Source organism: Propithecus coquereli, unplaced genomic scaffold (assembly GCF_000956105.1).
Source record: "Propithecus coquereli isolate 6110/MARCELLA unplaced genomic scaffold, Pcoq_1.0 Scaffold285, whole genome shotgun sequence".
Taxonomy (NCBI): Eukaryota; Metazoa; Chordata; class Mammalia; order Primates; family Indriidae; genus Propithecus; species Propithecus coquereli.
In genome coordinates, this window is record NW_012148452.1 from 52,989 (window position 1) to 66,895 (window position 13,907).

The 13,907-nt window shown below is 34.5% G+C and overlaps 1 protein-coding gene across 3 annotated transcripts in view; it reads left to right on the plus strand.

Annotated features, from left to right (window-relative positions):
* The window catches only part of BCAS3 (breast carcinoma amplified sequence 3), a 507,686-nt gene that overhangs the window by 12,188 nt on the left and 481,591 nt on the right, over window positions 1-13,907 (plus strand). For all 3 annotated transcript variants that reach the window (XM_012648451.1, XM_012648453.1, XM_012648452.1), the window contains exons 2-3: window positions 68-144; window positions 11,585-11,661. In XM_012648451.1, the coding sequence (XP_012503905.1) occupies window positions 68-144; window positions 11,585-11,661 (154 nt within the window). The remainder of the gene's footprint in view (window positions 1-67; window positions 145-11,584; window positions 11,662-13,907) is intronic.

Below are 13,907 nucleotides of genomic sequence, written 5' to 3' on the forward strand. Positions count from 1 at the left end.
TGATTCAATTTATAGAATTTCATATTCACCTCTTTTTTCCGTGTTGGTTTTTTTCCTCTAATTTTAGGATCCTCGTCGTAGTCTTGCAGGAGAAAATCGCTGCCTTTGATAGCTGTACTTTCACAAAAAAATTCTTTGTTACAAGTATGTACCAAATTGTTTTATTTCCTATCATATGCATTTGTGTTTATAATACTTACTTGATATAGTCAGAAAACAAATTATAATCGTATCAACAGTATTTCATGGGTTTTCAATTATGATAATGTCCTCATTCAGTTATTTAATTGTATAATATGTATTATCAACTTTCTAACACATTTTTTCATATTACTGAGCAAGCTTTGTTCTATGTTGCCTGAGTTACTCCTTATATACTCTTCCTGAGTAGTTGTGATTAATTTAGTTTCATGTAGCTATTTTATATTTTCAAAGTTGTCGTTAAACTGCTTAATTAACATACCATATTTGAGGAGGTCCCTGGCTTATCCTATATGAAGGATTTGAAACTCAGAGGAATATGTCAGTCTCTGTCTCTTTCCCACCTTCTTTCCGTCACCCCTTTAACTTCTACTGCTATCCAAAAGTGCAGAAATAAGCATAGAATCTGGATCTGAACTCTGTGCTCACACACAGAGAATTAACACATTTTACAGAGAAAGGGAAGGAGGGAGACTGATTTTAAAAAATTAGCTCATGCAGTTGTAGAGGCTGGCAAGTCTGAGATTTGCAGAGCAGGATGGCAAGGCTGGAAATTCCAGCAGGAGCCAGTGTTGCAGTTTTGAGCCCAAAGTTGTATGGAGGCAGAATTTTTTTTCCTCACTGTAGTTCAGTAAAACAACTGTAGCTGAGTTTTTCTTTTTTCTTCCCTCCCTTCCCTGCCCCTCCCCTTTCTTTATTGAGACAGAGTGTTACTCTGTCACCTGGGCTAGAGTGCAGTGGCATCTCATAGCTCACTGTAACTTCAAACTCCTGGACTCAAGCAACCCTTCTGCCTCAGCCTCCCAAATAGCTGGGACTATAGGCGCATGCCACCATGCCCTGCTAATTTTTCTATTTTTATAGAGACAGGGTCTCTCTCAGGCTGGTCTTGAACTCCTAGCCTCAAGTGATCCTCCCACCCCAGCCTCCCAGAATGCGAGGATTACAGGCATGAGCCACCACACTCAGCCTAGCTGAGTTTTTCCAGGGAGTCTGATATGTATATAGTGCAGAGATAGTTTAATGGATCTCAGTTTTAGTATGACTGGGTAATCCCGAGTATGTTTGTTGCATCTTCTGAAATATCACATCTATTTAAATGATGTTCACTGAATATCTATTATGTGTCAAGCACTGGGTAGTAGAGCTCATGTTCTTGATACAATTAATGCACTATATGCTATATATGATTATATACATCATATTGTGTATCTTATGTTTATCATTTTGCAGACTGTGAAGAATAAGACAAACTCATCCCCTCAATGCTTGTAATCTCTTTCTCTCAGAGATATATAGCTGTTATGCATTAATATATTATATCATATTTGTAATTCTCATAATTACAATAATTAAGGCAATGGAACCTATCTCAGGAACCATGTGTGAATCTATCCATTTCTTCCAATTATATGGGGCATAGAGAAGTGAATCAGAACAGAGTAGGAACATTTCAGTCAGATTCAGATGCCAGGTTTTCTTGAGCGGTTGTCTTTCTATCTTATCAATGGTCTTTTGCTGTTCTTTGTTAATCAGAGATATATGTATGGTGGCTTCTGTGATGTCATAATCCTCTGTTGTGACTCCATTTTAATTTTATACTTATAGTCTATATTTCTTAGTAGTGACATTCAATTTTTCACATTGGGGCAGGAGCTTAGAGCTACCTTTTTTTTTCTTTGTTAAATAAAGATATCTTGCTGTCTCAGCTGAGTGTTAAATTGGGGAAAAAAATCCAAAATCATTATTTTTAAAGATAGTTTATTTAAATGGCAGAGTATGTTTTGAATTTTAATCCCCATTTAAACATTAGGCTCTACTGTATTGTTTATATTGAAAATAATATTACTTTTGTCAATAGCTGTTAACTTCTTTCCTTGTAATAAATGGCAAGGTATAAAGTCAGTTATAGCAGTGACTAAAGAGAAGTAATAAATATAAATAAGTTAATAGTGGAGATATTTATCTTATAGAGCATATTTATAGTATAGTTTTTATTATGGATAAGTAAAAAACACAGATTTTAGTAATTGATTTAATATCCAGTATAAAATTTTGAAAGAAAAAGTCAGCATAAATGTAAAGGAATAATTTAAAATAATTTGATTTGTATGTTAGCCTTATAGCTATATTTGAAGCACACAAAAGTTTGTAATGATTTTGATGTATTTGTATGAAATAGATCTTTCATAATACTCTATTTCATGGGAGAAAATGGATAAAATTATACATAATAATAGTATGTTTTAGGCTTAGATTAGCATAATAAATTTTTGGATGAATTGATGTAGATATGGCTTTTATCTTATGTTGTAATTCTACATATGAGTGAAATATGTTTCTACTAACATTAGTACCTGTCATTTAACCAAAAGGTGATAAAAATATATATTTTTCAAATCAGAACTTATATTTTAAAAAAATTTTTTAAAAAACCCCTTAAATATTGTTAAATAAACTTTTATACTATATGGCTTTAAGTACAATTTCCTTTAAAAGTTTTTTTTTTTTTTAATTGATAGTATTTGCAGCTTTTCTGGGGGAGTATTTGGCAGTTAGAGATTTCTTAATAGAAGAATTTGTGGAAAGCCCTTACTTGGATCAACTTAACAGATTTTCTGTATGACAGGAATAAAGTAAATATGTAAAGCCCTGGAAAAATATATTGGCAGAATCAGTATAGAAGCTGGCACATTTTTAAAGAAAGCAATTAAAAAATTTTCATATTACTAATTTTACTATAATTTCTTAGTTAAACAATGTATGATGGAAATAAAAGTAAAAATGCCTTTAAGTGGAAGAGAGAATAGAGTATGTATTCTTCTTAGTTTTTATTGCTGTTTGAAATTATGAAGTTCTTGCAGAAATAAAGTATATTTTTAGATATCTTAAAATGGTTAAATGTACCTTAAATATATAAATGTCTTCCATTTTCAATAATTTGGCTTATTAGGTAAAGATGTAATGTTTTAGGACTATGGCAAAAATGTTGTATTTTGATTAAATTTTTAATGCCACAGATATACCATTTCATTTCCTGTGAAGGTCATTTAAAAATCTTTTTATTTTGGGAAATACATACATGTATATAATTAGAGAAAGTAGTATAATAGAAATGTGTGTACTTATGTAGTTTCAACAGCTATCAAGTGATGGACACTCTTTTTCATTTAGACTCCTTCCCCAATTATTTGGAAGCATATTGCAGGCATTATAGAATTTAGTTTATTCATATTTATTACCTATGTCTAAAAGATAAGAACTTTAAAATATTACCAGGTAATAGTGTAATTTATCATCTAAACTGCAGTCTTTTGATTTGAACTATCACCTTACTATATTTAACACTGGTCAACACATGTAAACTAGGAAAGTCCTGTGCCAACATAGACATATGGTCATCCTGTCTATTTCCTACCAGCCAAGCTCCCAAGCTTTTTAGTATACCAAAACCTTCTTTATGAAAGTCCAGTCTTCTTGCAAAATCTTTTCTACAACTCAATTTCATGCTTCCTATGCCACATTTAATTTGAACCACTCATTTTCGACTTTTTACAGGTGCATTTTTCCTTTGTTCTCTTAACTGGAATGACCTTTCACTAGCACCTACTCTCCCCACAATATCTTAATCCTATACCTCTTTCTGGGCCTGATGTAGATAGTCATTCTTACGTGAAATCTTTCCTGACCCTCTTAGCTTCCAGTAGTAAACCGTTGTTTTCCTAAATCCTCCAAAGATAACATTTCCCACTGTCTGTTTGCAAAACATTAGACTTTCAACATGCTGTGCAAATCAGGATGCCCGGGTCAAATATGTTTAGGAAATGCTGTCTTCCATTTAGAGTGGCAGTGATGATTAGTATTTCATCTATTTAAACTTATTTAATACATTTTTATTTGATTACAGATGTCCTTTGTTACCCAACACGCTTTGGGCATGCCTTTATAACATGTAATCTCTGCCTCTCTTAAAGCATTTACTTTCTATTTTGTATGCATTTTCTATCTACTTGTCACTAGACAGTAGTCTCCTTGAGAGGAAAAGTTATTCAGCTTGTTTAGGATTGAGGAAGTTTCATGGAAGGCATAGTATGTCCATTGTTCTTGCTAACATAAAAAATATTAATGATGTTTATTTTTTGCTATGTTCTTTTAATAATAAAACCCAGTTCACTAAAGATGAAAACATTTATCCCAATTGTTTATCACATTTGTCACTCTGCTTTCAAAGCATGAGTGGTTCTTTTTCAAAATGTTTAGTTAACTTAAATGTTTGTGATAAGAGTATGTCTGAAAATGCAGTGCTCCTCTGTCAAAATTTATCAGATGATGAATAAAATTATTCCTATGGGATCAGTACAGATATCTATAGGTCTGAGCTGAAAATTAACACTGGTGAATAGTTAAAGGAGTGAAAAAATATGTGTACATACACATGAAGTTTCTCTCTTACAAATCACATTGTAGTAAATCCAGAAATTAGAATTTTTGAAGTATGAGTTTGTTAGAAAATTGTACCTTTGTAGACACCAGCTCTTGAGTATGACTGGTTTCGTTCCTGGCTGTCTAAAGGATTTCCCCTTTGGGAATAGGACCTTCTGTTTTGCAAGCCTTTAGCAAGCACAAAATATCAGTCAAATTTGGTAAGAGTGAATGGGAAACTGAGTTGTTAGCACTCCTTCTTAATGCCTTCTGTGCTTTCCTTTTTACTTACTGTCTTTTTGGGACACCTTTGCCATGTATTCCTATGTACTTCCCACTACATTGCTGGACCCACTGAATAGATGAAACAAGTTTTGTTAAAGTGTTAGTCTCTGTCGCATCCTGTGAATTCTTTATAATATAATACAAAGAAGAAATCTGTGGAGAGGTCAACAGTGTTTCTGGTAATGTAGTCAAGTACTTTGTAAGTGGCATGCAGCTTAATTATAAGTCCTGGTGAAGTGGCTTGAGGTCCAGAGTAATGAATTTTCAATAGTTCCTGATCCACGAGGATTATCATTTATTCTCTCAGAGTAGTGTTTGTATAATGGCTCTCATGGATTGGGGATACCTTAAAATCTATTTTTTTTTTTTTTTTGAGACAGAGTCTCACTCTGTTGGCCGGGCTAGAGTGCCGTGGCATCAGCCTAGCTCACAGCAACCTCAAACTCCTGGGCTCAAGCAATCCTACTACCTCAGCCTCCCAAGTAGCTGGGACTACAGGCATGTGCCACAATGCCTGGCTAATTTTTTTTTTCTATATATTTTTAGCTGTCCAATTAATTTCTTTCTATTTTTTTTGGTAGAGATGGGGTCTTGCTCTTGCTCAGGCTGGTCTCAAACTCCTGAGCTCAAACAATCCGCCCGCCTCGGCCTCCCAGAGTGCTCGGATTACAGGCGTGAGCCACCGCGCCCGGCACTTAAAATCTATTTAGTGTCGATTTCATAAAATCCAAAATTTGTGTTACTTAATCGTCAAAATGTTGAAAAAAAGGAGTAGTAAATAAAAATACAACCATCATTTCTGGGGATAACTCCTGGGTATAAGTGTAATAAAGTGTGTATTTAAGCCCAGTAATGTCTTTTGAGGACAGTTGTTTTCATTTTTAGTATAGTTGTCAGTAGGCAGGAAAGTACATACCCTTGGGAGAATAGTGACTGGAAGAGAATATGAGAGGGGGGCTTTGGAAATCTGTGATTTTTTCTTTTTGGTCTGGTTGCTATTTATATATGTGTATGTGTTCACTTTGTTGATTTGGGTACTTCTGCATGTATATTATATTTCAGTAAATATTTTGCATGAAAAAGTTCAGAAAGCAACAACAGCATAAATTTGTGATTTCTTTCTTTATATTCTGGATAATATTTATTGCAGCATTTCACTATAGGTCTCCCTAACCTGTTCATCTACAAATACCTTTACTAGTGGTAGTAATATATCTCATTTCATACTTCCATTAGGAAATGTATCATTCTTAGTCACAAATTATTTTACTTAACTTGAAAACCCTAGGGATAAAATTTATGCATGTGATTTTAGGTTGGTGAGATTGATGATATTTGGCAAATATTTGAATGAAGGAATTTAGCTGCTTTTCTTTGAAATTACAGTTTCAAAAGTGATTTATGTCAGTATTTAGAACAATATTCACCATGACCAGATTTTTAAAATCAAGAAACAAAGAGTTTCACTTTGTTTCCACTTCATAGCTTGGAAGAAGCTTATTTCTCTCCAATTTCTGTGTCTTCCCCTTATTCCTTTATATAGACTGAAACTTTTGGCAGGTAGAAGGAGGCCTGATATAGATTATATGCATTTCTCTGAATTTGAGTTTATCTTATCCCAAGCCTATAAGCCAATTTTGCTTGTTAGGCTGAAAGATATAGGGTATATGGATTGGAGGACAGGACATTGGGATATAGAGAGCTGGTGGAACAGGGTATACTGACGTAGCATTTGTAGTAGCTCATTTGCCAGTGCAAGATGATTTTTCTCTGTTGATTGATACCTGGTTCTTAAAGAAATAGTACCATAGCCCATGTAGAATGACAAGTTCTCCACTTAATAAGGATGTTGTGTTGATTATACAAGCAGTTAACTTCTAAAATAGCTTGAAAAGCTCTTGTATAATACCTTCTTAGTTGAATGCCTTGATTATTGTGAATACAATGAAGGGACTGTAAAATAAGTAGAGACAGCTGTGTCCATCAGAGCAAGCATCATGGGAATTTGTGCCAAAGGGTGGAGAGAGCAAGTAAAGAGAGCTGATAGAGAACTGTTAACATATCCACTGTGATAAGAAAGGAGACACCTTTGTATTTGAATGTAAAGAAAAAGTGGCCATGAGCAGCTGTCTGATATGGAAATCCAAAACCCAGGCATGATTACAAAAACAAAAGACAAAGAGTGATAGATGTCATTAGCAGTAATTTTCAGTGTCCTTAAATTGAAAGGTAGATATGAAGTCTCCAGAGAGACCAATGGAGTGTACAGTAAACAATCTCTTTCCGTAGGCCTCTATTTTTACTTTGAGGAGGAAAAATTATTCCTTAAAATCTTAATGTTATTTGTTGATGTTAGCATTTATGTTAAAGATCAATAATAAATGGAACAGATAGAAATGCAAATTTTGCTTTAAAATATAAAATTATTTTTAATTTTGGGAAAAGGAGCTTTGCTTTTTATGTTAAGAAAAAAGTTTGTGGCCAGGCGCCGTGGCTCATGCCTGCAATCCTAGCACTCTGGAAGGCCGAGGGGGGAGGATTGTTTTAGCTCAGGAGATTGAGACTAGCCTGAGCAAGAGTGAGGCCCCGTCTCTACTAAAAATAGAAAAAATTATCTAGATGTCATGGCATGCACCTGTAGTCACTGCTACAGGGGTGGCTGAGGCAGGAGGATTGCTTGAGCCCAGGAGTTTGAGGTTGCAGTGAGCTACGATGACACCACTGCACTCTACCTGGGGTGACAGAGCAAGACTCTGTCTCAAAAAAAAGAAAAGAAAAGAAACAATTTTTTAACATTTATGAGAATTCATTGGTAGCTTAATGTGAGTTCTAAGCCCACTTTAAGTTAAAAGTTAAACCTATCCCTATTCTTCTGGGTTCTGCATAAGGTGAACAAGGCCACCATGGTGTTTTCAGGGCTTGGGCAGGTGACTGACACATAGTGGACACTCAGTGAATATGTATGCAATGAACTAACTTGTGACTTTTCCATTCTTTGTACACAATTTCTACCCATTGATCCTTAGAATGCAGTATCCTGAAATTCGTGATATGTTTCATATACATGAAAAATAATCCAAAAATAAAATAGGAGCTTTAAATACAAAGCTTATAGAACTGTAACAGGGTCATTAATCATCTGTATGATGGTTAAATATATTTCTGAAATGCTATTTAATACCGTGTGTTTGCATCTTTTTCTGGGGATGGTGTTCATAGTCTTTTTAGACATCATAAATATGTGGTCCATTTTGACTAGTGTTTTTCATTAACCATAGATATAATCAGTGTCCTCCATTTTGCAGTATTTCTCCGATCTTCATTTCTTTTCCTGTCTTCCATTGTATGGATATACCACATTTTATCCATTCATCAGTTGACAGACATTTGGTTTGTTTCTACTTTTGGGCTATTATAGATAATGCTTGTATAAACACTACTGCACAAGATTTTATGTGGACATATGTTTTCAGTTCTCTTGGTGTGACCCTTTGGTTACAAGTTTTTGTAATTTTGATTTCAGTTTCCCTGATGGCTAATGACGCTGAACATTTTTCATGTGCTTACTCACCATTTGTATATCTTCTTTGCCCGTTTTTAAATTGGGTTATTTGTCTTTTCAATATTGAGTAGTAATAGGTATAGTCTAGATACAAGTCACTTACCAGATACAGGTTTTGCAGAAAAGATTCCCCATTCTTTAGGTTGTCTTTTCACTTTTTTAATGATGTCCTTTGAAGCACATAAATTTTGGTTTTGATGAAGTCCAATTTATCTATTTTTTCTTTTGTTATTTTGACTTTTCGTGTTGTATATAAGAAACCATTGCCTAATCCAAGGTCACGAAAGTTTACAATATTTTGTTCTAAGAGTGTAATTGTTTTAGCTTTTACCTTTAAGTCTTTCATCCATTTTTGTATGTGGTATAAGGTAAGGGTCCAACTCCATTCTTTTGCATGTAAATATCCAGTTGTTCCAGCACCGTTTGTTGAAAGACTATTCATTTGCCATTGACTTGTCTTGGTATCCTTGTTGAAAAATCAATGGCCTGTAAATGCAGATACTTGTTTTTTTCATAAAAAGTTTGAAACTTTTGATTTGTCCTTGCCATGAATTTTTTTTTTTTTTTTTTAGAGAAAGAGTCTCATAGCTCACTGTAACCTCAAATACCTGGGCTAATGCGATCCATTTGCCTTAGCCTCCCAAGTGGCCAGGTAGCTGGGACTACAGGCACATGCCACCATGCCCAGCTAATTTTTTTTTTTTTTTTAGAAATGGGGTCTCAGTATGTTGCCCAGGCTGGTCTTGAACTCTTGGCCTCAAGCAATCCTCCTTCCTTGACCTCTCAAAGTGTTAATATTACAGGCATGAGCCACCATGTGCAGCCTGTGTTTTTTTCTTTTTCAAAATGAATTTAGGTCACTTCTCCATTAGGACCAACTTTCTGGGAGGATGCTGTCTAATATTGCATCATTCTCATGTTCCTGTTTGATTACTTTTCTAGTAATAGAAGAATCTTCATTTAGTGTGCTTTTCTTGGATTTTACCTTCATTTAAATTGGGAAACCTGAGTTCTTTTAACGTTCAGTTCTCTCTTAATTTGTTCAAAAACACTGTAAACAAGTTAGAATTAGTCTTAATGTTAAAGAGATTCATGTCCTCCCCACCCCTTCACTTGTTTTCAAAGTTTAGCTAGAGGCAAAGGTTAATCTTTAAAGGAGTCATGCTTATAAGGTTGGGATAGTGCTGCATGGCTGATGTTCTGCTGATTCCAGCTATAAAATGTTCTTTTGGCAAGCAGAAAAAACAATTTAAAATATACTATAATATTTGAGGTCTACTGAACTCTAAAAACATGGACTCAAAACGTAAAGTGAAGAATTGTAAACTGCGTTTTTCTTTTAGTATTTGTGAAGTTGAAGTGGTTATCAGAATTGATTGAGAGCTAGATTGTATTGAGTTTTAAAACTAATTCAGGAGATTAGCTACCTTTAATGGACACCAAAATTCATGGGAAATTGGTTCTTTTTTTCATGACAGATTTTAAAAGGGGAAAAACCTTCTTATATACCATATTTACACTCATTTATCCAGCTCTGAAAATTTCAGTGGATACAAAGTATATACATACGTTAAGTACATTTTTGTGTGAATAAGATTAGTTTACTTAATGGGAGTCTAATCTATTATGTAAATACTACACAATATATATTAGAGTGTGTTGTCTTTTACAATTTTTCATGTGTCTTTGTCTAATGTATATTTCCATAATATGCATTCAGTAGGTATAGTAATATCACAGTTAACCTGAGGTCAGTTTTCTAGAAACCCAAAGCATCGCAAACGCACTCCTTCAAACAGTAGCATAAACAAATAGTTATTTAAACAACGTGCGATAAAATGAGAAAGGTTTTATTTTATGTGATATGTGGAGTTTGTTTTAGAGTCACTCTCTTAAGTTCATTTTCTTGTTTACAAAATGAAAATTCAAAATAAATGACAGTTTAAGGAGCTGAGCTGCAAACTGCTTTAGACTAGAAGCAATAGCAATGTGTACTTCTTTAGTGCTTTTGAGAAGAGCAGTAATACCATAATTAGAATGGCAGTATAGTGAAGTGCAGTGGAGATTCAGCAGTGAACAAAACAGATGGAAATTCTTGACTTTACTTATCCCTCTGATCAAGTTGGAGGGAGATAGAAAATAAATGAATGGCCAGGTGTGATTGGCTCATGCTTGTGATCTTAGCACTTTGGAAGGCAGAAGTGAGAGGATCACTTGAGGCTGGGAGTTCAAGACTAGCCTGGACAGCATAGTAAGACCCCAATTCTACAAAAAATAGAAAAATTAGCCAGGTGTGGTGGCGCACGCCTGTAGTCTCAACTGCTCAGGAGGCTGAGGCAGGAGGATCACTTGAGATCAGGAGTTCGAGGCTGCAGTCAGCTATAATAATGCCACTACACTCTAGCCTGGACAACAGAGGGAGACCCTACCTCAAGGAAAAAAAAAAAAAAGAAAGAAAGAAAGAAAAAAAAGAAAAGAGGAAAAAGCAGATACATATTACGGAACAATTTACTGTTGTTATTGGCTGGGCCTGGAAGCAAGAAGAATGAAATTGAGTGATTAATGTAAATACCTAGGATTATGTAGTTCCCCAACATTTTTCTACTGAGGCATCCTTTGAGGTTTGCTTGTCCTCATTGGCCCGATACCTAAATACTTGTTCTTTTTTCCCCACCATAGTGTCATGTCTGATAGTCTCATTTATCTTTGACCCTTAAATTCCTGAACCCATCATATCCTTTCTCTTTCTTCTCCCAAAATTCATCCTTGACTCATGCACTTTCAACTTATGAACTTTAAATGGTCCTTCCTCGCTTCATTGTTTTGTTCAGGAATAACCGTATAAAATGCCCAGTGTTTGCTAAAAGTGATTAGCAGTTCTTCCCAGATTTGTTTCTTATTGGAACAAATTCAAAACCAAAAGGAAACTAAGTAGAGGAGAAAAAAATGAAAATTAATTAGCTATAAAAATAATGACTACTCTTATGGGAATTTTATGTGATACTTGAGAAAATATAAGCAGTTTATTTTTCTGTTTTTCTGGCATAAACGTATGATGCTCCAATAGATAAGTTATTAAGAAGTTTCTTAATAGTGCCATTTGAAATTTTTCAGGCTGCTATCCATGTCCAGGGCCAAACATGAATCCTGTTGCTCTTGGAAGCCGCTGGCTTGCTTATGCAGAAAACAAGGTAAGACATGGCTCATATTTGGGTTATTTGTAATGGAGCAAATGTTGAAGGATTTTCTATAATCTTGTGCTACATAGGTGATTACCAGTAATGAATGTTTAACTTACTAGTTTCTTTGCTTTGGTTTGGTTTTAATTGTGCAACTAATAATTGAACTCTGTGAAAGATTCATAAATGTTTGACAGTGGTCCTTAAATCAGACTCTGCAGAACCTTAATTTTTTCGGCTTAGTTTTATGTAGAGAACTCTAACTCATTAATATTAAAGCACAGCATTGACTGATATTAAAGTCAGCAGTTTCTGACTTTTTAGAAATCAGGAGGCATGGCCATGCATGCTGGCTCATGCCTGTAATCCTAGCACTCTGGGGGGCTGAGGCGGGAGGATCGTTAGAGTCCAGGAGTTCGAGACCAGCCTGAGCGAGAGCAAGACCCTGTCTCTACTAAAAATAGAAAAATTAGCCAGGTGTGATGGCGCATGCCTGTAGTCCCAGCTATTCAGGAGGCATAGGAGGGAGGACGGCTTAAGTCCAGGAATTTGAGGTTGCAGTGAGCTATGATGACACCACTGCACTCTAGCTTGAGTGACAGAGCAAGACTCTGTCTCAAAAAAGAAGAAGAAAAAAAAACCAGAAATCAGGAGGCAGGTGTGACTTCTGTCTTCATTGGTAGATTGGAAACCTGGGGCATAGAATAACTTAATTGACTTCAACTATATGAAAAAACTAGATCTAAATAAGGGTTTAGGCATTTGTTTTAAAAATTAAATCATACATACTTTCATTTTGTTGAATTTTCCAGTTATTTATTAATTTATTAAGGTCATCATAGTAAATGAAGATATTGTATTTATACACTAAGAGTTTTATTTATGTCTGCTTCAAGGCAAAAGGTAAATTTGAATTTTCAGAAAGAAAAAGTAAAATCCTTTTTATGTCTTTTACTACCCTTCATGTGAATATAGAATGAAATCTAAAACATATTACACACTTCAAAGAAGATTAGCATTTTTGATATCATATTTCCTGGTTGCATAGTTACTGTATTTTGGAAATAATATGAAATGATATGAAGTAATTCTTGACAAAATTAGGATGTGGTAAGTAATGTAATTATTTGGTCAAGCCACAAGCTAATAAATCTGTAGCCTCTGGAATGTACAAAATCAAGAAACTACTGAAGGAAATTATTTTTCTAGATGAATTCTTTGATACCTCATCCAAAAGTCTGTCTGCAGCTATTAGATATTTTGCTTCTTAACCAAATGCTGTATTTATGTTCCATCCTGTTCTTTCTCTTGATTTTCCAATATATCTCATAAAAATAGCTCTTTTCAAATTATCTTTTCAAACAAGACAAGAGGCATACCATTAAGTGTGATGACATAATGGTATCTTCTAATGTTTATGTCTGTAATACATTTCCCTTGAGTGCTGGAGACATCCAAGAAGATGTATAAATTGTCCCTTGGCTTTTATAGATGTATTCTCACATGTGGCAAAGTGTCCATTCGGAATCAGAGGTATTATGTAAATTGTTACTTATTGTTTTTGAAGGGAAAGAACTTCTTTCATAGATGCATAGCCTGGACATGTGCCAGCTATTTTGCCTTTATAGAGATACATGTTAATAATAATATCTGGTGTCATATATGGAGACCAGGCAATGTAGTGGCATTCTCTAAGAGTTTGCTAATCAAAAAGTTGTGCCATCATCTAGAAATATTTCTGGATAAATGTCCTTACATAGTATTTCCATAAAATCTAGTATTTATTAGTTTCTGATTGTTTTAACTTTAGAGCTGAGTGTGGAATTGTAAAATTGAATTAAATTTTGGTGTAACAGTCTCTTTCAGTGAAAGTGCTCTTTGCCTGTAAAATCTTAAGAAGCTGGTAACAGTAGAGTACTTACACACACTTAAATATGCATATACACACATATATTTTAGAAATAATGAGTTTGCATTGATATTTTGATAGGGTTCTTTCTTGCCTTCCCGATTTCATGTTTATATGTCCCTTATTTTGCACAGTAGACCCTGACCTCAGCCATCTACTCATTTGTTCAATCCTATAATAGAAAAAACAAAATTGCAAATTGCCTGCCAATACCACTAAAAGAAAAAAAAAAAGATCAAACCAAATAGAAAGAGTTCATGATTTTTTTTTAACAATTATACCCACTCCTGTCGCTGCCTAACACTAAAGGTACGCAGTAAAATAGTATATTCATAGCTTATTTTTATTA